The 23,187-nt window shown below is 40.4% G+C and overlaps 1 protein-coding gene across 5 annotated transcripts in view; it reads left to right on the forward strand.

Moving 5' to 3' along the window:
- The window catches only part of NR6A1 (nuclear receptor subfamily 6 group A member 1), a gene marked incomplete at both ends in the record, with an annotated part of 205,310 nt that overhangs the window by 44,784 nt on the left and 137,339 nt on the right, over nucleotides 1-23,187 (forward strand). The window contains one exon of one of the 5 annotated variants that reach the window (XM_080708494.1): nucleotides 4,203-4,247. The exons of the other annotated variants lie outside the window; for them this stretch is intronic. Within the exon in view, the coding sequence (XP_080564620.1) occupies nucleotides 4,203-4,247 (45 nt within the window). The remainder of the gene's footprint in view (nucleotides 1-4,202; nucleotides 4,248-23,187) is intronic. 5 annotated transcript variants of the gene reach the window in all.

Raw genomic sequence — 23,187 nt, forward strand, 5'->3', positions numbered from 1 at the left:
GAGTATAGCTTGGAGGTAGAGTGTCCTTGGATTCAATATCTAGTACTGAAAAAATTATATATATAATAATACAATTTTTTTATATATAATCAATACAATTTTGGTCTCATATAGGCCCAAGTTCATATAGGTTCATATAGGCCCAAGTAGAGTTGCAGAGAATTAAGGTTGAGTGTTAGAAATCAAAGAAGGAAGGGGAGCTACCATTTATTGGGTACTCCTTACATGCCAGGCATTTTGCATATATTCAAGTTGTGAGGGGTGATACTCTATAAAATAATTTCAGGCTTTTAGAATCTGACCCATTTAACAACAGCTACTATTCTTCTCTCTTTCCTGACTTTGTTAGCCAAGCTAAGAACACAGTTCCTGTCCTTGAGAGACTTTGACTTAGTCAGGAAGCCAGACATGAAAGGTGATGTGACTTTTACCAGAGAATAGTAGTGATCGTTGCTATTTTAATAACCTAACATGCTTCACATGTATTTTTGCATTAAGCACTCATGCAATCTGTCTAAAAAGACACTGTTCTCATTTTACAGATTAGAATTGTAAGACCTGAAGAGCTAATGACTCACCAAGGACATAGTGCAGTATGACTTTAGAGCCTTTGTTTGAACTCATCTTTCAGCCTATTTGTAGCTCTTGATTGTAGCAAGTCTCAAAAGCTAATAGTGGAAGAGTTTAAAGCAGTATAATAATTTATAACATGTATAGTGGGGCTTTTCATATACACAAGACCAAAGGCTATTTTATTTTATTTTATTTTATTTTATTTTATTTTTTGGTGCTACTGGGAGTGGAACCCAGGGACTTTTCTGCCTCCAGGCTATACTCCAGACCTATTATATACTTTATTTGGAAACCGGGCCTCACTAAGTTGCTGAGAGCCTCACTAAGTAGCTGAGGCTGGCTTCAAACCTGTGCAATCCTCCTGTCTCAGCCTCCCAATCACTGGGATTACAAGGTGTGCCAGCATGCCCGGCTCAAAGGCTATTTTCAAAGTGTCATATAGGCCGGGCGTGGTGGCGCACGCTTGTCATCCCCGTGCTTGGGAGGCGGAGACAGGAGGATCGCGCAGGTTCGAAGCCAGCCGTGTGCTGGCTTAGGAGACCCTGTTTCCAAAATGAAAATGTAAAAATAGGTCTGGGAGTGTAGCCCCGAGGTAGAAGGGCTTCCAGGAACCCCAGTACCACCAAAAAAAAAAAAAAAAAATGTCATATAGGCATCTTTTTCTGGGATTGGTACTAGGATTTATCACAGAGCTACACTTCTGTCCCCCTCCCCTTTGTTTTCAAAGGTGGTCTTGCTAGTTTGCAAGTTTCTGAGGCTGGCTTCAACCTGCATTCTCCTAAGTACTGGGATTACAGGCATGCACTAGCATGCCCAGTTCATTTGGGCATCTTCTGTATATACTAGAATGATTTTGGACACAAAGTAGAATAATTCACGGTGCAATAGGTTCCCAGAGAGATTTCTTCTGTGCTCAGGTTCAGAATGATTCCATCAGTTACCAGACAGGTTCTTTCCTTAAACAAGATAACTTCATACATCTCTCTTGTTTTCCCTTTCTCTCCTTTCTCCCAGCATTGTTAGTGATTTATGTATTTTACATTCATAACAATCGAGAGCCTGTTTCTAAGCTTCCATTGAATTTGCAACAGTATTGCTTGATCAAGTCTCCCGAGTGTGGCCTTTTGCTGGACCCCTGATAAGGGTTCTTTTGAACTGGGTGGGGGGTGGCATGAGATCTGGGGCTTAGGCTAAACTCTCATCCCCTTGACCTCTGCCCCTATCTCAGAGTTTATACTGACTTGGTAGGGACTCTGTATGGAGCCAACAGTTCAGCACTTGTTTACAGTTGATGAAAAGATAGTTGCATTCAAAGGCAGTCCTTGGGTCCTTGGATAGTCACAGATGTCTGCTACTATCTCTGGTGGGTACAGGGAATGCTTGAACATCTAAGTCTGGAGATTTTTAATGGATGACTAAGAAGGAATGAGAAGAAACTGATGTTAGATAGGTTGTAGCAATTGTTCTTTCAACATTTTGAGGTCAGAGAAGGGTTCTTATAAACCTTTATTTTATAAAAAAGAAGCTGAGCTGGGTGTGGTGGTACACAATTAAAATCCCAGCATTCAGGAGGCGGTGACAGGAGGATCGCTGTTTGGGACAGCCTCAGCTTCTTAACAAGGCCCTTCTCAACTCAGTGAGACTGTTTCAAAAAATAAAAAAAGACTAAAAAATAGGGCTGGGGGTGTAGCTCAGAGGTACAATGCCCCTGGGTTTTATCCCCAGTACTGCAAAAAAAATAAAAGAAGCTGAAAGTGTTTGGTTGCTTAAATTCATTCACAATACATTATTGATTACAGGGAGTGTATGAGAAATTTTTACTTTTTTTTTCTTTTTGGTGGTGGTACTGGGCATTGAACCCAGAGCATTCTACCTCTGAGCTATACCCCCAGCTTGATTTCATTTTTTAATTTTGAAATAAGAGTCTTGTTAAGTTATGATGGTGGTCTTGAACCTGGGATCCTCCCGGCTGATCTTTCTGTTTCAGCCTTCTAAGTACTGGGATTACTGCTTCTTTACCATTTTTGGTGTCTCACCAGAGAAAATTTACTATAGTAGGCAAATATATTGGTAGTGGTGGGACTCCCTAGGTTAAAACCACTCTCTTCCACATTATGCATAATTTTACAATTTAACATTCTCTTGAGAAAATCTTGTGATGCTCTAAGTATGCTGAGAGTATAGCAAATTAGTCCAAAATGTATTTCTTAAAAAAATTCCCTTTGAGCTGCTAGAGATCCAGCTCAAAGTCTTATACATGCCAGGCAAGTATTCTCCTACAGAACTCACCCCCCAGGTGGCATCTATATGCCTTTTCTGGGCTTGGGGTAGTCTCTCTACCAGCCTGATTTTTTATTCTTTATTTTCTAACAGGGTCCCACTAAGTTGTGAAGGGCCTCACTAAGTAGTTGAGGCTGTCCGAGAACCTGGATCCTCCTGTCTCAGCCTCCAGAATGTTGGGATTACAAGTGTGCGCCACCATGTCTGGCTACTAATTCATTCTTCTAGGAATTTGTCCTAAAGAAATGCCAGTTATACAAAATATATATTCACAGATACTTCATTTAGCATTTATAGTAGTAAAAATATTGGAAAAATTCAGAAGCTTATTTAGGGAACTAATTAAATGGACCGGAGTTACCCATACAGTGAAATACTAGTAGAGTCTTGTTAAGGAAAAGGGAGATTTTAGTTTAGAAGAAGAAAGGCTAAACTATAATGGTGGTATCTTTGGGGAAATGGGATTTGGTTTTTTACAAAGATCTCACATGATTGAGAAGAAAGATGAGACAGATGTCATGGTATACGCCTGTAATCCCAGTACTTGGGAGGCTGAGATGGGAGGATCACAGATTGGGGACCCGTCTCAGCAACTTAGTGAGACCCTGTTTCTGTTTCACAATAAAAATAAGATAGGACTGGGGGGTGTACCTTGGAGGTAGACTGCCTCTGGGTTCAACCTTCAATACCAAAAATAAAAAATAAGAAAAAAGAAAAGAGATTAAAAAATAAGGCTCCAGCCTTAGGCTGCAGGTTTGACATTCTGAGTGTCTTACCTTGCAGCTGTTCTGAGGAGGGACATCAGTGTCCTCAGGTAGCAGGGTCTCTCTTGAAGCTCCAGAACATAGTCAAAACCTAGGGCAGCACTTTCAGGTGTCTCCTTGCAGCCACCAATTGAGCCTTGAATTGGCTCCCTTTTCTGGGGCAGGTGCTCTATGCGGCTTCCGGTTTGAACGTCATCCTGGCAGTTGCATACATGCTGACAGTGGCTGTGCTGGATTGCCAGGTGTGCGGGCAGCAGGGAAGTGTGAAAGCGTGTGTTGTTGCATTGCCGTTTCCTTGCCAAGTGACTATAGGAGGCAGCCTGGGTAGCCTAGTTTCTACATCCATAGAACAGTAATAATCCCTGTTAGGGGTTATTTAAAAATCAAGATGTTATTCGTGGATTGTACAACATTTAGTTGCAGTAGTCCATCCCTGCATCTTTCTCCTTCGCTGAAATACAGATTTGTAACTTCTTTTTTGTTAATATTTAATGAACATTTACTGTAGGCTAACATCATTAAAACATTTCATTTACTCTTCCTGGTAGCTCTATATTCTCAACTCTTGGTTTCTCTCTTTTGCAGATGAGGAAACTGAAAGTTTAACGCTTGGTCAAGGCCACACAGCTGGTAAGTGGCAGAGCTGAGTTCTTTCTGATCCCAAAGACTATGTTCTTTTTATGGTTTTAAATTGAGATGTGGATTTACAAACAATGAAAAAACACAGATCTAAAGTATAAAATTCAAACAATTTTCACAAATACATGCACTCTGGTATTCTACATTCCATCAAGGTAAGAACATTTCCATCCCTTCAGAAAACTCTCATAGGCTTTTTTCCAGTTGACCCCACTACTATCCCAGAAGTAATAACTTCTCATTTCTGTCATGATAGATGGATTGTACCTATTCTAAAATATCATATAGAATCAAACAATGTGTGCTCCTTTTTTTTTTTTTTTAGCACTGAATTTGGGACTAGTCTATGATGCATATATTAATAGCTATTTTTATAGCTGTGTGGTTTCCATTGGCTTTGTCACAGTTTTTCTGTTTACTTCTTGACACTTGGACTGTTTGTAGTTTTCAGCTAGTATAAGTAAATCAGCCATAAAGTTTCTTATGTAAGATATCTGTTGATAAATTTTTATTTTTATTATACATGTTTAGGAATTACTAGGTGGTATAGTAGATATATGTTAAATTTTTATTAAATTGCCAGTTTTCCAAAATGTTCATACATTTTATAGTATATAGGTTCCATTTCTACATCTAGGCACTCAGTATTGTTAGTCTTTAATTTTTGTCATTCTAATGAGCATTATAAAGGCATTGATGTGGTTTTAATTTGCATTTCCCCAGTGACTAATTATGTTGCTTACTTTTTCATATCTTTGTAAAGTATTTGCTCCAGTCTTTTGACCATTAAAAAAAAAAAATCATGGTTTTTGTTCATTTATTGAGTTGCAGGTGTTTTTATTCTGTGTACAGGTCCTTTATTAGGTACAGATGTTGTGAATATTTTCTCCTGGCCTGTGTCTTTCCTTTTTATAATGAGCAGGTCTTTTAAATTTTTATGAAATTCAGTTCATTTTTTGTGTGATGTTTGTATGTGTGTGTGCTGGGGGAAGTGGGGACTGAACCAAAGGCATTCCATCTCTGAGCTGCACCTCCCATCCCAGTATTTATTTTTTGTTTTGAATCAGGGTCTCCCTCCTAGGTTGCTGAGAGTCTCACTACTTGGTGAGGCTGTCCTCAAACCTGCCCCTCCTGCCTCAGCCTTCCAAGTGCTGAGATTACAGGCGTGTGCCACCACTCTGGGCCACTTTTAAATTTTTGATTAATGCCTTCTGTGTCCTTTCTACGAAAACTTGGCCTGTGCTAGTCATAGTGACACATACCTGTAATCCCAGTACTTGAGAGGCTGAGACAGGAGTAGCATTGGATCCAGTCCAGCCCCAGCAACTTACAGAGACTTTGTTTCAAAATAAAATATAAAAAGGATTTGGGGCAAAGGATGTGCCTCAGGTAAAATGCTCCTGGCTTTAGTTCCCAGCACCCAAAAGAAAAAAAAAATTGCCCTAACCTAAGGTTGTAAAGATACTCTCCATTTATGGTTTTGTTGTTTTTATTTATGTCTGCAATATATCTTTTTTTTTGTATGTTACGAAGTAGGCACTAAAGTCCTTAGGAATATTCATTTGCTCTAGTACCATTTGTTGAGAAGACTTTCCTCATTGGCTGTTTTGAAGCTCTTGTTAAAAAATAATTTGTGTAAATCTGTTTATGGACTTTATATCTCTTCTATTAATGTGTTAAGCTTCTCGGAAATATGTGTTGATTAATATAGCTTTATAATAAAACTTGAAATCAAGTAGTGTTAGTCCTCTGACTCCATTCTTCCTGTACAAGCATTTTGGGCTAGTTTTTAATTTTATTTAATTTTTTTTCATCTAATTATAGAATCAGCTTATCAATTTTTTGTTATTTTTTAAAGTTTTACTGGTGCAGTATATAGTCTCACAGTGATAGTGACATAAATGTATACTTTTGTGTGTGTGTGTGGTACTGAGGATGGAACCCAGCAGCATTCTTCCTCCTAGCGACACCCCCAGCCCTATTTTTTATTCTTTATTTTGAAACAGGGTCTCACTGAGTTGCAAAGGGCCTAGGTAGCTGAGGCTGTTCTTGAACCACGATCCTCCTTTCTCAGCCTTCCAAATGTGGGGATTACACATGTGTGCCTCCACACCCAGCAATGCACACTTTTTGTAAACAAAAAATAGTAGTGAGTCTTCTCTATCTTTTCACTTATTTAGATTGTCTTTATTTTTCTCATTAATGTTTTAAAAAGTTTAGTGTTGAGCTGGACAGGGTGATACATACCTACAATCTCTGTACTAGGGAGGCTGAGACAGGATTACAGGTTCTATATATAAAGAACTTGGAGTATGGCTTAGTGATAGAAACCCTTTTGAGTTCATTTCCCAGTATTCCACCTAAAAATGAGATCCTGTACATCTTTCTTTAAACGTATCTTTTTTTGTGGGTGTGTGTGTGTGGGGATACTGGGTTTAAGCCAGGGGCATTCCAAGCTATGCCCCTAGTCCTTTATATATATTTTTTTATTTTTGAAAAAGGGTCATGCTAAGTTGCTAAGGTTGGCCTTGAACCTGTGATCCTTCTGTCTTAACCTCCCAGATACTGGAATTATAGGTATGCACCACTATGCTTAGCTTGTTTATTTTTTAATGCTATAATAAACCATATTGTTTTTAAAATTTATTTTTCACATATTTGTTGCTAGTATAGAGAAATACAATTGAATTTTGTTTACTGTGACATTGTTAAATTTGCTTACTATGTTAAATTTATTTGCTATGTCTTAAATATTCTTATATTTAAGAATCAATTCCTTGGGACATGTACATCTTGGGGTGTGTACAGCTGTGAATAAAGACAGTTATATGTCTCCCTTTTTGATTTTTATGACTTTTGTGTATTTTCATAACTAAGATGCTGGCTAAGGTTTCTAGTACAATGGTAAAAGCGTTGAGAATGATGTTCTTACCTTGTTCTTCTATTAAGGGGAAACAGTTCAGTTTCTCTATTAAGCATAATGTTAACTGTATAGGGTTGTCTTTTTAAATTGTGGCAAAATAATAACATTTACCATTTTAATATTTTCAAGTGTGCTATTCAGTGGCATTGAGTAAATTCATATCCATTGTGCAGATGTCACAAATATGTCAGAATTCTTCTTAATGTGCAAAACTGAAACTTTGTATCCATTATCAATAAATACCTATTCCTCCAGCCCCTGTCTGCCTACCAATAAAAGTAAAGGTAAATGGCCATATATGTATGGGTCTTTTTCCTGGGCGCTCTAGTCTATTGCTCTATGCATTGTTATATCAGTACCACAGCATTTTGATTACTGAGTTCTGTAGTAAGTTTTTACTTTCTAATTATATAATTTGACCATCTAGGTAGCTCATGTAAGGGAATCATATAGTTTTTTTTTTTTTTTTGCGGGTCTGGGGATGGAACCCCAGGGGCATTTGACCTCTGAGCTACACCCCCTGCCCTATTTTTTATTCTTTATTTTGAAACAGGGTCTCACTAAGTTGCGGAGGGCCTCACTAAGTAGCTGAGGGCGTCCACGAACCGTGAACCTCAGTTCTCAGCCTCCTGAATGCTGGGATTACAAGTGTGTGCCACCATGCCCATCTCCATTTAGCATATCTTTAAGGTTTATCACTACTGTATAATGTGTTAGAAATTCCTTACTTTTAAGGTTGAATAATAGTCTTGTATATATATGTCACATTTTGTTTTTACATTTGCCTTTTGATAGACAGGTTCGTTTTCATTCATTCCACATTCATTCATTCATTCATTTCATTTATTCATTTTTGCAGTACTGAGGATTAAAGCCAGGGACATTCTAACTTCGGAGCCACACCTCCAACCCTACTTTATTTTATTTACTTACTTACTTCCCTATTTATTTATTTTTTCAAAATTGGGGATTGAACCCCAGGGACATTCTACCTCAGAGTCACATCCCTAGCTCTATATTTTATTCTATTTTTGGAAACAGGGTCTCGCTAAGTAGCTGAGGCTGCCCGTGAACCGTGATCCTCAGGTCTCAGCCCTCTAGAGTTGCTAAGATTATGTGTGTACCACACCCTACTACTCTTCGAATTTTGTCTTTTGTGAATACTCTTTTCTCTGAATATGGTGTACATGGCTGTAGCTTTTTGAGTCTTTCCTTTAAATTCTTTTAGGTCTAGGAGTGGAGTAGCTGGACCATATAGTCATTCTCTTTCTGATTTTTGAGGAACTGCCATACTGTTTCTAATGTGGTTTCACCATTTTATATTATTTCTTCACATCCTCACCCTCACTTTTTTTGTGTGGTTTTAATTTGCAGTTTTCCAGTGGTTAATGATGTTGAACGTCTTTTCATGTGCTTAACTAGCCATTCTTCTTTGGAGAAATATCTATTAAAGTCTTTTGGTGCCAGACCTGTTATGAATGCTTGTAATCCTAGTACTTGGGAGGCTAAGACAGGAGGATCACAGGCTTGTGGCCAGCCTCAGTTAATTAGTGAGGCTTTCCACAACTTTGTGAGACCATTTGAAAATAAAGTCTAAGAAATAGGCTGAGAGTGTAGATCGGAGGTAGAATGCCCCAGAGTTCAATTCGTAGTACCATTAAAAAAAAAAAGATACTGTTTTTTTTTTTTTTTTTGTGTGTGTGTGGTAATGGAGATTGAACCCAGGGGCATTCTACCTCTAAGGTACAATCAGACCCAAAGTCTCTTACATGTGAAGCCATGTGTTTTACTAACGAGCTATATGTACCCAGTTCTGGAACTGTTTTTTTTTTTTTTTCTTTTCCCTTTTGGCGCTTGAACCCAGGGTCCATCCCTCTCTTCTTGCCTATTTTCCCTCCCTCTCTCTTTTCCCCTCTTTTCTTCCTTCCTTTCCTCTTTTTTTTTTTTTTTTTTTGGTGTGTGTGTGATACTGAGACTACAGGGGTATTCTACCTCTGAGCTGTATTCACAGCCTGATTTTATTTTTTGACTTGAAACAGGATCTCACTAGGTTGCTGAGAGTCTTGTTGTGTTGGGGAGGCTGTTCTCGAATCTTGCAGTCCTGTCTTAGCTTCCGATTATAGGCATTCGTCACCATGCCTGGCCATAATTTTAAGTCTTAATGAATTGAACCCGGTAACGACTTGTTATAGATTTTTATGATGATGTTCATAAAGCCAGTGCTTATATCTTATTGTTTTTCCTTGTGATACTGGGATTGAACCAACGGGCATTCTACCTCCAAACTACACCTCCAGCTGTTTAAAAGCTTTTTTTGTTGGGTGTAGGGGTGCACACCTGCAATCCCACTACTTGGGAAGCTGAGACAAGAGACTTCTGAGCCAGCCTTAGCTAATTAGTGAGGCCCTCTGCAGCTTAGTGAGACCCTTTTTCAAAGTAAAGAATAAAAAATAGGGTTGAGGGTATATATTGGAGGTAGAATGCCTCTGGGTTCAATTCCCAGTACTGCAAGAAACCAAAAACAAAAGTTTTTTCATTTTGAAACAAAGTCTTACTAGGTTACTGAGTCTCACTAAGATCCCTTTGGCAAAGCTCATCTTAACTTCATTGCTATGCTGCCTCCAAAATTTTTTATCTTTTTCCTTAACTCGTTATTTCGGGCAAATTTTCTTTCGTGTGAATCTGCATTCTTTTTTTGTGTAGTCATATATCAACCAACTGGTTTTCTAGATAGGCAAAGGATCTCTTTCTTCTCAATTTTGAAGTTTCCATCCAGGGGTTCTGGAAGCACAGAGGTGGGAGCCTGTGGACATGCATTGGCGTGTGCTCCTACTTGGTCCACTAGGTGGCAGCACGCCCCAACTGAAGAGAGGAGGGAAACATCAGACTGCAAAGTAGCAGGGAGCAATACCTGGGAAAGCTCAACAGTCAGCAGAGCTGAGAAACAACCCTTCAAAATCGAGAGAAGGGGATTGTGCCTTCAGCTCATTCTAAGAACATGTAAAAATTGTAGGCACGTTAAAACATGGGAGTTCATTTTGCAATCTCCCTATTCGTGCCTCTAAAAGTTCAAAATCTTGGCTTACACAGTGGCTCTCTAGTCATTTTGCTTTGAATATTTGGGTAAAGAAGAAGCAGATATGTCTGGTATGGTGGCACATGTGTGTAATCCTAGTATTTGGGAGGCTGAGATAGGAGGATTGCAGGTTCAAGGTGAGCTTTGGCAATTTAGTGAGATGCTCAGAAACTTAGACCCTGTTTCAAAGTTAAAAAAAGTATATGCACATGTATATGTGTGTGTTTGCATGCATGAATATATGTGTGTGTATAAATGTATGGCTGGGGTTATAACTGAGACAGAAATGCCCCTAGGGTTAATCCCCAGTGCCATAAATAAATAGATAAAAGAAAGGATAAAGGATAAGATGACAGAGCAGACCCTTAATTCCAGGGGATTTGGATTTCTGGAGTGGGGGCAAGAAGGATATATTTTTATCTACAGAAGCTAAAAGTCTGCTTCCAGGGGACTGCAGGAAGAACCACTGATGGCTCCATGTTGTCCCTCTGGTCTTAGATTTCATTCTTTTGGAGTCCATTTATGAATGCTGTCTAAAATATGATTTGTGTGTGTGTGTGTGTGTGTGGGGGGGGGTACTGAGCTTGGGAACCCAGGGGCTTTTCTACCTCTGGGCTATACTCCCAGACCTATTTTATATTTTATTTGGAAACAGGGTCTCACTAAGTTGCTGAGGCTGGCTTCGATCCTGTGCCATCCTCCTGTTTCAGCCTTACAAGCCACCATGCCTGGTGTGATTTTTTTTCTTATAAAAGCAAATGGGAGAACAGATTTTCTTGGATAAGGAATTAAGATAACAGTGAAGGAAGAGTATCTGTTAAGAGGATGTGAGATTTCAGGAAGTTGTAGATAAAATTTATGGATTCTTAGCCAGGTGTGGTGGTACATGCTTGTAATCCTAGTACACTGGTAGCCTCAGCTACTTAGCTAGGCCCTTCACAACTCATTGAGACCCTGTTTCAAAAATAAAAAGACTAAAAAATGGGGCTGGGTTTGTAGTTCGGTGGTAGAATGCCCCTGGGTTCCTCAACTAGGCTTAATGCTTTGTGACCTGAGCTGGGTGTGGTGGTTCATGCATGTAATCCTAGTACCTGGAGGCTGAGATATGGATCAGAGGTTTGAGACCAGCCTCAACATCTTAGGCTCTCAGAAACTTAGTGAGACCCTGTTTCAAAACAAAAATTTAAAAAAGGGCTGGAAGTATAGCTCAGAGGTAGAACAGCTTACTTAATATGATACTGATATCAACTTTTTGTGTGTGTGTGTGTGTGTTTGGGAATGGAACCCAGGGTTATTTGACCTCTGAGCTACACCCCCAACCTATTTTTTATTCTTTTATTTTGAAACAGGGTCTCACTAAGTTGCAGAGGGCCTCACTAAGTAGCTGAGGCTGTCCGTGAACCATGATCCTCCGGTCTCAGCCTCCCAAATGCTGGGATTACAAGCATGAGCCACCACACCCAGGTTGTCAACTTTTTTAAAATCTCAGCTGACTTAGTCATGTTAAAGACCTCATTACCTACCTACCCTGAATGTTCCTGCTTTCCAGCTAAAAATAACTCACTGGTGATGAACTATTATGTACAAATACATTTGTAGTAAGGGTGATACATGTGCTCCAGTGATTAAATTATGGTTTCATATTTGAAACATGACATATGCCTGTCACAATCTAATTACTGGAAAGTTTGTTTGTTTGTTTGTTTATTTATTTATTTATTTATTTATTGTACTGGGAGTGGAACCCAGAGGCTTTCTACCACCGGGCTATACTCCCAGACCTTTTTAATAATTTATTTGGAAACAGGGTCTCACTAAGTTGCTGAAAGCCTCACTACGTAGCTGAGGCTGGCTTTGAACCCGTGTGATCCTCCTGTCTCAGCCTCCCAAGTGCGGGGATGACAAGCGTGCACCACCATGTCCATCTAATTACTGGAAAATTTAAAAGTAAGAATTGTGTTGTTGAAATACCTAATATATACAAGATATATCAAACTAAATTGAAGATTATGATGCTGAGCAAGCCTTATTGAATATTTTAAAGGAAGAATAGCAAGAACTGAAAAGTACCACTGATTTTCTCAAAAGTGATAATAGTGTTTTTCTGAGCATGGTAAGATTTCACTCTGATTTTACATGTGCATTCACAGAATGATCTTCCCAACTTGCTACTCATTTACTGACAGCCACACATGATAGATCACTAAACAGTCTCCTGCTGCAGATGTGATGCCACATGTCTGTAATCCCAGTAACAGGATAGAGGATAGAGCAGGAAGGTTGCAAGGTCAAGGTTAGCCTGGGCAACTTAGTGAGATCTTGTCTTAAAATAACAAATAAAAAGGTCTGGAGATGTAGTTCAGTGTTAAAATGCTTCTTGGATCAGTGCCCGGTACCAAAAAACAAGCAAGCAATCCAAGAATTATATTTGTTAATTTTAGTTTATAAATGAAATTTTGTTTATAATCACTTTTTTCTTTTTGTAGTACTGGGAATGGAACCCAGGGCCATTCTACCTCCGAGCTACACCCCCAGCCCTATTTTTTATTCTTAATTTGAAATAGGGTCTCACTAAGTTGCAGAGGGCCTCACTCAGTAGCTGAGGCTGGCTGAGAACTTGCAATCCTCCTGTCTCAGCCTCCCGAATGCTAGGATTACAAGTGTGCGTCACTTTACCCAGCTTGTTTATAATCACTTAACAAGTATCTTATAAGAGTCCTTTCCTCATAGGTAGAAATAAATTCACTGTCTAGCACTCATGATTAATTAATCTGAAGGATCCTTTTATGCTCATATTTTGACAATTTTGGGGCCCAGAGGTTAGGAAGAAGGGGGAGAAAGTAGAAAAAATAGTTACCTGCTAGTTAGAAGAGGACTCAGCACAATGGGCCATTGGTGGTAGGTGTGAAATAGTAAAGGAGTATTTCTTTGGTGACTAAGCAAAATCTTACCACTGGGTATGTATTTGTGTATGTTCACTGTGTATATACAGATGTTTATAATTATAGCTCTGATGCTATTGATAGCAATAGTATGTATTATGTGAACAGTCTTGTTGGCAGAATTATTGTTATGTGAGTCTAATACTAATGATTCTTCTAGGAATTTTTGTTGTTGAATGGAATAGATCTGTGTAATTGAGAAGGAAATAAAAATCCTTCATGTAATAATTTTGTGTCGGGACTTTTGTTTGGATTTTTTTGTTTGGTTTGGAGATCAAACACACCAAGCTACATCTCCAGCCCCCTTTAAAATTAAAAAAGAATTTTTTTGAGACAGAACTTCCTAAGTTGCTCAGGTTGGCCTACCAGCCTCTCATGAAGCTGGGTTCACAGGCATGCATCACCATGCTTGGCTGGTGTCAGGAATTTTTTTTAGTATTTCAGTTTTCCAGAAATCTGGAAAGCATAACTGAGATGCAGGGGAAAAAGTCAAGCCATCCAGATAATTTTTTAAAAAATAGTATTAATTGTGAGAAGAAGAGAGTTCTTCCTTTCTATCCCCCTTTCCCTGGTAGTTAAGTTGCAAGGATCAAAATGCCCTTAAGTGTATTTAAAATGGGAACATTGTTGGAAAGTTCAAGGTTTCTCTTGGGGCCCAAGAACAGAACATGTGTTTGGATTTCATGAAGAACCAAGACCAAGATTTCTTTCTCTTCTCTTTATGCTATACTGAGTCCTCTGCTTTTCTGATGCCTTGGGTTCACATTTCTTTTTTCTTCTAGACTGATGGTCATTGCTATGTCTATGATGGAAAATGACTGTCCTGTCCTGTCCTGGTTTATCATTCTTTATTGTACCTGAGCTTAACACAGACTAGCTAGAAAATTTGTGATCCAATTTAAATACTCAGGATAGGCTCAGATTGGATCAGGTGTGTGTTTGTCCTGTAAGTCTGTTGCCTATTCAGTAGGAGCTGCTGAAGCACTCTTAGGAGACCACTGATGAGCTGACAAAATTGCCCCACTTGATAGTTTCAGTTAGGAGTTAGGCAGGATGAAGGTTGTAGACAGTGACCATGAAATCTAGTACTTAAGGGATAACGACCAAGAAGGGGCCATGCAGGGGCATAAGTCAACTAGGAATTACTTACAGGTCTGTGATGGGAGAAGATGGGTCTTTGGCAAATGCAGTGAGTATTCAGGCGGAGTCGTGCTAGAAGTTTGGCAAGTAGAAGAGAAATACTTTCAAGCCATCCAGGTATTAGTTGTGGGTATAACGTTAAGACCTAAAACTCTATGCTTGTTAATTTGTTTTATTTTTTGGCGGTACTGTGGATTGAACCCAGGGTTTTGTGCTTGTTAGGCAAGCACTCTATCCCTGAGCCACATCCCCATCCTAAGACCCAGAACTTATGTCTTGGGATGTAATGACTAGAGGGAGTCAGAGCTAAGGCTGGGCCAATGAGCAAGGGGTCCGTGATGGACACCCAGGCATGCTGATTAGCTTGATCACAGTGTCCAGGGCCAGGTGGAAGTCTCTGTACTTCTTTGCATAGGAGCTGAATTACTTGGTGACGAGGTCTGGGCTCAGGATGCATTCTTGCCTTACTCGTGATTGGCTGTGGGGCTGGTCCAGATCATAACGTTATCGAAGCCATTGGAAGTACTAGTGATGCTAGAAATCAAGGCTTCGAGACACAGGAAGTGAGAATAGCTTTTCCATGTATGGGCTGTGGGCTTCCTAGAATTGCCCATGGTCCATATTCCCAGAGTGACTTTATTCCTTTCCTCTCCCCAGTAAAGTTTTTCCGTGTACATGTGTGTGTATTGAGTTGGGTTGCATTTGAGTAGTTGAAGTGCTATGGCACTTTGGTCTAATTCCAGAAAAATGGTTTTGACTGGCTGTTTGATTTCAGTGAAATCAAGACTTTATCACTTGTGAGTTTTATAGAATCATACCCGAGGAGACTCATTTCTGGTATGAGTGAATGAGGTAGTCCACAGATCCTGCCTACCAGAAGTAACTGTACAACTGGATAAAACTATCAGGAACAATGCAAAGCTATAACAAGTTAAGGATTTGCACAGGAAAACCACTAAACCTGGGATAAGAACAAGTTTGTGTTGTCCAAGATTACTCCAGTTTTTCCCAGCTCTGACGGTGGGGCAGAACATGAACACGATTAACTGCCGTACTGCTGCAGTATGGCCTATTGCTTCAGAATGCTGTCAGTCAAAATCGATGGTCTTAGTTGGGATACTGAGACAGGAGGATCACAGGTTTGTGGCCAGCCTCAGCAACCTTGTGAGGCCCTCTACAACTTAGTGAGACCCTGTTTCAAAACAAAAAATAAGACTGGAGGTGTAGCTCATAGGTAGAATGCCTCTAGGTTCAATCCTCAGTACCACCCCCCAAACCCCCCAAAAATGGTCTAGGATGTAGCTTGGAGGTGAACTGTCCTGGCTACAATCCCCAGTGCCACAAAACAAAACAAAGTGATGATCTTGGGACTGTGAGTGTAGCCCAGTGCTAGGACATGTGCTTAGCATGCATAAGGCCCTGGTTCAATACAAATATTAAAACAAAATAAGCCTGGACTTTAGGATTATGCTTGTAATCCTAGTACTTGGGAGGCTGAGACAGGAGGATCACAAGGTTGCGGCCAGCCTCAGCAACTTGTGAGGCCCTCTATAACCTAGTAAGACCCTTTTTCAAAATAAAGAATAAAATATAGGGCGGGAAGTGGAGCTAAGATGTAGAATGCTCCTGGGTTTAATCCCTGGTACCACAAAACAAAACCAAAAGGAACCCCTGATGATCTTGGTGGCAAGTAAAACAGGGAGGGCCACCACATCCGCCAGTTTGAGGTTATAGTTCTTTTTGAGACAAACAGTGGGCCAGCAGACAAGCCAGAGGCCCCCCCCCCCCTTTTTGCGGTACTGGGTATGGAACCCAGGGGCATTGCATCTTCAATCTGTACCCCCATCCTATTTTTCAATCTTTTTATTTTTTGAAACAGTCTCACTGAGTTGCTAAGGATCTCACTAAGTAGTTGAGGCTCTGGTCTCCACCTCCCAAATGCTGGGATTACAAGCAGGTGCCACCACGCCCGGCTCAAGCCAATTTTTTTTTTTTTTTGGTACTGGGGTTCCTGGAAACCCTTCTATCTCTGGGCTGTACTCCCAGACCTATTTTTTTTTTTTATACTTTTTTATTTGGAAACAGGGTCTCTTAAGCCAGCGCGCGCGCAAGGCTGGCTTCAAACCTGCGCAATTCTCACCTCCCAAGCCCAGGGATTTACAAGCGTGCGCCACCACATCCGGTCAAGCCAAAGTTTTTAACAGGGAGGTCTGGGAGGTGAGACAACATAGGAGACTTAATGAGTTCTCTAAATAACCAGGGTTGATCACAGGTTTTATGCACATCAAAAATCTGTATGAAGCTGGGCGTGGTGGTGCATGCTTGTCATCCCAGCATTCAGGAGGCTGAGACCAGAGGATCGCGGTTTGTGGACAGCCTCAGCTACTTAGTGAGGCCCTCTGCAACTCAGTGAGACCGGTTTTAAAATGAAGAATTAAAAATAGGGCAGGGGGTGTACCTCGGAGGTCGAATGCCCCTGGGTTCCATCCCCAAACCGGCCAAAAGAAAAAAAATCTGTTTGAACCAGACATGGTGGTGCACCATTGTAATCCCAGTATTTGGGAGGCTGAGGCAGGAAGATCACAGGTGTGAAGCTAGCCTGGACAACTTAACAAGGTTTTCAGCTACCTAGTGAGACCCTGTTTCAAAATAAATAAAATTAGGCCAGGAGTATGACTTGGAGGTAGAATGCTTCTGGGTTCAATCCTCAGTACCACACACACACACACACACACACACACACACACACACACACACAATCAGTATGAAACCTAATGTGTCCCTCACATCCTTGGCCAATGCAAGGGATGTGTTAGAAAGCTCAACAGAGTCAAAATGAAACAGATGTAAAGGTTTGAAGTGTGTGCTCCCCATCCCAGTTACTGATTCACCAGCAGAGAATAAAAAAACTAGAGGTGATTGGACGGCATTGCTGACCAGTTGTGAGTGGAATAGTAAGCTATGCAGACAGAGCTAGAAGGCAGGCATCAAAATGAAAGCAAGGGGAAAAACTCTGAGCCATCAGGAACCACTCAGCAGGACAGACAGACTTCATGGATTTAGTCCATGATCGATAGTAAAAACAAAGCAAAATTCACCACCCCCAATCTTAGCAACAAGAACATATCACAAGACATGCAGAAGAACAACGTTGACCCACACTAAGGGGAAAAAAATCAATTAGTAGAAACTGTCTTGGATCCCAGCTGTTGTCTGGCACACAGAGACTTCAAAACAGCTATTACAGATTTTACAGAGAAAAAAAGGCAACCATGTTTAAGCAATTAAGGGAAGTTTTAGGACAGTGACCGCAAACAGACCCTCAGAAATTATAACGACAAAATGGAAGTTCTGGAGTTACAAAGTCTAATAACTAAATGAACAATTAAGTAGGTAGGAGTGACCAACATCAGATTTGAGGTGACATAAGAAAGAAATAATGAACCTGTAATTTAGGTTAATATGAACAGAACTTGAGAAATTGTGGGGTAACATGAAGTTTGTGTGTCACAAGAATCATAGGAATAAAAGAGGCAGAAACAGCCAAGAACAAAAAGTGGCCCCAAACTTTCTGAATCTGATGATAAACACACATCAGAGTCAGACTTAAAAAAGACAAAGAGAAAACCTTAAATAGCAAGAAAAAGTGATTCATTGTGTATCAGGATCAATGACAGGATTTATAGCTGACTTCTCTTCTGAAACAATGGGTGCGGACAGTGGGATGAAGATTGAGTGAATGGAAAGAAAAATTTACTAACCAAGAACTCTATATCCAGTAAATTATTCTTCAAAAAGAAGGCAAATGGTGGCCCATCCCTGTAATTCCAGAACTTGAGAGGCCGTGACAGGAAGAGCACAGGTTTGAGGCCAACCTCAGAAACTTAGCAAGACCCTGTTTCAATCTATAAAATAGGACTGGGGGATTTAGCTTAGAAGTAGAATCCTCCTGGGTTCAATCCCTCATACTACCAAAAAAAAAGCATTCCTGAATGTGCGTGAATATACAAATGCATGTTCGTTACTGGGGATTAAATCCAGGGATAGACTGCCTCTGAGCTAGACCTCTATTTTATTTTGAAATAGTAAGTTTAGGCCGGCATGGTGGCACACACTTGTAATCCTCGCACTTGAGAGCCGGAGACAGGAGGATCACGCAGGTTCTAAGTCAGCCTCGCTGGCTTAAGAGACCCTGTTTCCAAATAAAAGTAATATAAAAATAGGTCTGGGAGTATAGCCCAGAGGTAGAAGGGTTTCCAGGAGCCCCAGTACTACCAAAAAAAAAAAAAAGTAAGTTTAGTAAGTTGCTGAGGGCTTCACTATGTTGCTTAGTCTGGTCTCAAACCTGTGATCCTCCTGTCTTAGCCTCCCAATTGCTGGGATTACAGATGTGTACCACCACACCCAGCAGGACAAACAAGACAGATTTCCATATAAAAAGAATATGTTACTTGTGAATCTTCCTTAAAGAATACAGTCTGTGTCCTTAAGACTATGGGTAGCCGGACGTGGTGGCGCACGCTTGTATTCCCCGCGCTTGGGAGGAGACAGGAGGATCGCGTAGGTTCAAAGCCAGCCACGCTGGCTTAAGAGACCCTGTTTCCAAATAAAAAAAAAATATGAAAAATAGGTCTGGGAGTGTAGCCCAGAGGTAGAAGGGTCTCCAGGAACTCCAGTACCACACACACACACACATACAAAAAGAAGACAATGGGTATAGCTCTGAGATAGAATGTCCTTGGGCTCAACCCCCAATACCACCAAATTAATTAATTAGCTAATTAATTATTGAGTGGGGTAGTAAAATGTACAAATATTCTTGCTGTCATTTTCCCCATTGATTTCAGTTTTTGCTTCTGGTATCCTGGTGGACTTCCGTCATCATAAAACATTCTTTTGTCTCTAGTAATATTTCTTATCTCAAATTGGGCCTTATTAATGAAATCACTCCAGTTCTCCTATGGCTATTGTTTGCATGAGCTCTCTTTCACCATCCTTACTTTCAACCAATGGTGTCATTAATAATAAGGAATGTCTATTACAGCCTTTTTTTTTTTTTTTTTTTTTGCAGTGCTGGGAATGGAACCCATGAGCATTTTATCTCTGAGCTATACCCCCAGCCCTATTTTTTATCCTTTGTTTTTATACAGGGTTTATCTTAATTGCAAAGAATCTCACTTAAGTAGCTGAGGCTGTCCGCAAACCGCGAGCCTCCTGTCTCAGCCTCTGGAGTGCTGGGATTACAAGCGTGTGCCACCACGCCCAGCTCCTTACATCATGAACAACTTTATTCTAACAAACTAGACAACCGACATGAAATGGACAAATTGCTAGAAAGACAAAAATGATCAAAACTGACTTAAGAGGAAGTAGAAAATATTTATAGTGCCATACCAATTACATAAAATAAATCAAAGATAAAAAATGTCCTAGAAGCAGAAGCCAAGACTTAGATGGCATCATTGGTAAATTCTACCAAGCATTTAAAGAGGCATTAGTACTTATCTTTAACAGACTTGTTTAGAAAACTCACAAGTACAATACTATGATGGTAATAAAGTAAAAAAAAGATATCACAAGAAAATTCCAGGCCAATATCCCTTATGAACATAGGCATAAAAATATTTAACAAAAATTGACAAACCTAATTTAGTAGCATAATAAGCATATAATGGAATACATACTATCTCCATATATCTTCTACACACACACACACACACACACACACACACACACACACACACCATGATTTACTCCAGGAGTACAAACTGTTTCTGAAACAAAAAATAATAAAGGGCTGGGGGGTGTATCTTTATCTTGGAGGTAGAGTGCTTCTGGATTCAATCCCCAGCACCAAATTTATATATATAATAAATATGCATATTTTATATAATATACACATATATACTTTTTTTCTTTTTCTAGGGCACTATCTCTGCTCAAGAGTAGGGCACAGAGCTGGGCATGGTGGCTCACGCCCATAATCCCAGCATTTGGGAAGCTGAGACTGGAGGATTGTAGCTTCTGTGGCCAGTCTCAGCAACCTTGTGCGGCCCTTTGCAATTAGCAAGACCCTGTTTCAAAATAAAAAATAAGATAGTGTTAGCTGGGCGTGGTGGCGCACGCTTGTAATCCCAGTGCTTGGGAGGTTGAGACAGGAGGATCACACAGGCTCAAAGCCAGCCTCAGCTACTTAGTGAGGCTCTCAGCAACTTACACCCTGTTTCCAAATAAAATATAAAATAGGTCTGGGAGTATATCCCGGAGGTGGAAAAGCCCCTGGGTTCCCCCAGTACCACAAATATAAATAAATAAATAAATAAATAAATAAATAAATAAATAAGAAGAGGTGCTTTAAAAAAAATTATGAGCTGGGCATGGTGGCACACGCTTGTAATCCCAGCATTCGAGAGGCTGAGACAGAAGGATCGTGGTTCACGGACAGCCTCAGTTACTTAGTGTGAGGCCCTTTGCAACTCAGTGAGACCCTGTTTAAAAAAAAAAAAAAAGGCTGGGGGGTGTTGCTTGGAGGTAGAATGTCCCTGGGTTCCATCCTCAGTACTGCAATAAATAAACAAGTAAATAAATAAATAAAAATTATGAAACCAGGCATGGTGGCATTTGCCTGTAACCCCAGCACTTGGGAGACTGAGACAGGAAGATTATAGGTTCAAGAGCAACCTCAGCAGCATAGCAAAAAAAAAAAAAAAAAAAAGCCAGGCATGGTGGTGCATGCTTGTAATCCTAGTACTTGGGAGGCTGAGATAGGAGGATCACAGGTTCTAAGTCAGCCTTGGCAACTTTGTGAGGTTCTTAGCAACCTAGTGAGACCCTGTTTCCAAATAAATAAAATTGGGCAGGGTCTGTAGCTTGGAAGTAGAATGCTCCTGGATTCAATCTCCAGTACTCCACACCCAAATTATATGAAAGTCACTGGGCATGGTGATACACACCTCTAATCTTAGTTCTTGGGAGGCTGAGATGGGAGAATCACAGGTTTGAGACCAGCCTCGGTGACTTAGGGAGGTGAACTGTTTCAAAAATAAAAAGGGTTGCTGGGCGTGGTGGTGCACGCTTGTAATCCCCACACTTGGGAAGTGGAGACAGGAGGATCGTGCAGGTTTGAAGCCAGCAGCGCTGGCTAAAGAGATCCTCTTTCCAAATTAAAAAAAAAAAAAAAAAAAAACATAAAAATAGGTTTGGGAGTGTAGCCCGGAGGTAGAAGGGCTTCCAGGAACCCCAGTACCACCAAAAAAAAAAAAAAAAAAAGGGTTGAGGGCATAGCTGGAGGTCAAATTCAATTCCCAGTTCAATCCCCAGCACCTCCCCCAAATTATGGAAAAGTATTGGTTTTAAAAAAAGATACAATGTAAAAGTCTTCCATTATATTCTCTCTATAAAGTATACCTTTCTTTAATATAGAATACCAAGAAAGGATATAGTACTAGGATTGGTACTAGGAATCAAGGACACGAGAGAGGCCCTGGCTAGTGTACTGGAGCCACCCAGAGTGGTGCCCGCGCCGCTGGCAGCTGTCGCAGCTCTGGCTTCTTTAGGTTGTTCGGTCCGCAGTTTGCATTCATTGATCAGTGAGTCGATTCAGACTCAAACCCACCGACAGCAATGAATGTTGAGTGCAGCCATCAGTGCTTCCAGCCGGTGCTTCTCCCAAGCCTTCCTGCCACGCTGGCTTCTTTGAAGTCTGCTTGTGTTTTAGTAATCAGCCATCTGTATAGTTGAGGGCTCCCAAAATTATAGAACACTGACACTGAACCTGGGGAATTCTTCAAAGATGGAGAAACTACTAGAAGCGAGGAGCCCCAGAGAACTCACCCACAGGTAGCTTCGTGGCCACACAGCAGTGCCTGCACAGTGAGAGACCAGAGCTCGGCACCTGCCTCCTCTTCTCAGTTTTGGACCCAGAAGTGTATAAATTAGATAGATTGTTTGGAAATAACTAGTAGCTTGCATTTAGTGAGCGTTCACTGTGTGCTAGAAATGGTTCAAAGCATCTTAGGTATAATTTTACTGACTCTCAAAATGGCATAAAGTAGGTTCTCTTTTTGTCTCCCATGTTACACATGAGACTTAGACACTTGCCTTGGAGCACATTGCTAGTCAGAGGGTTGAGCCAGATTCATCCTAGGTATGACTCCAGAGCTGACTTTCTGCTTGAACTTAACAAGCACTTAAATAAGCATGTATGGGACAGAACAGTGAAGCAGTATCTCCACCTCTAATTGGGCTGTCACAATTCAGCCGCATAACTGTAATTGGAGGTGGAGTGTCGTGAGAATTATGGAGACACTGGACAATTTTGTGCTATTTTTGCTAATTAAATTATTTCCTGTCCCCTAATGCACAATTTTGAGGAGATGAGGGAGAAATGGAAATAAAATATTTGACTAGGTTTCATTCCAAAATAAAATACATATTTAAAATACATATTTAAAATAAAAATTTCCTTAACATAACCTCTTTCTCATCAGAAAGGGACATTAGATATTTTCATGGAGTTTTTCTTCCCCTGTTTAAATGAAACATTTGTTTGTCAAAACACAACAAAAAACAAGAAACAATGGGGGGGAGTACAGATAAATGGTGACATTTAAAAAATTCGTTGGACCATTTGTGAGGGACAGGCTGCAGGACCCTTTGAGGTAGTCTCATGTGACGTGTGAAGGTACAGTGTACACCTTTGCTTCAGGAAATGCAGTGCTGTCTGTAAGGATCCCAAGGTACAGTCAACGGTCGGTGGTTTCTTTAAATCCCAAACTCACCGACAGCGTTGAATGTTCCATGGGGTCCTCTTCAGGCTGGCCTGATGGCCCTCTTTTAGTCTGTACCTCG

Source organism: Muscardinus avellanarius, assembly GCF_963383645.1.
Source record: "Muscardinus avellanarius genome assembly, chromosome: 13".
In the NCBI taxonomy this organism is placed as follows: Eukaryota; Metazoa; Chordata; class Mammalia; order Rodentia; family Gliridae; genus Muscardinus; species Muscardinus avellanarius.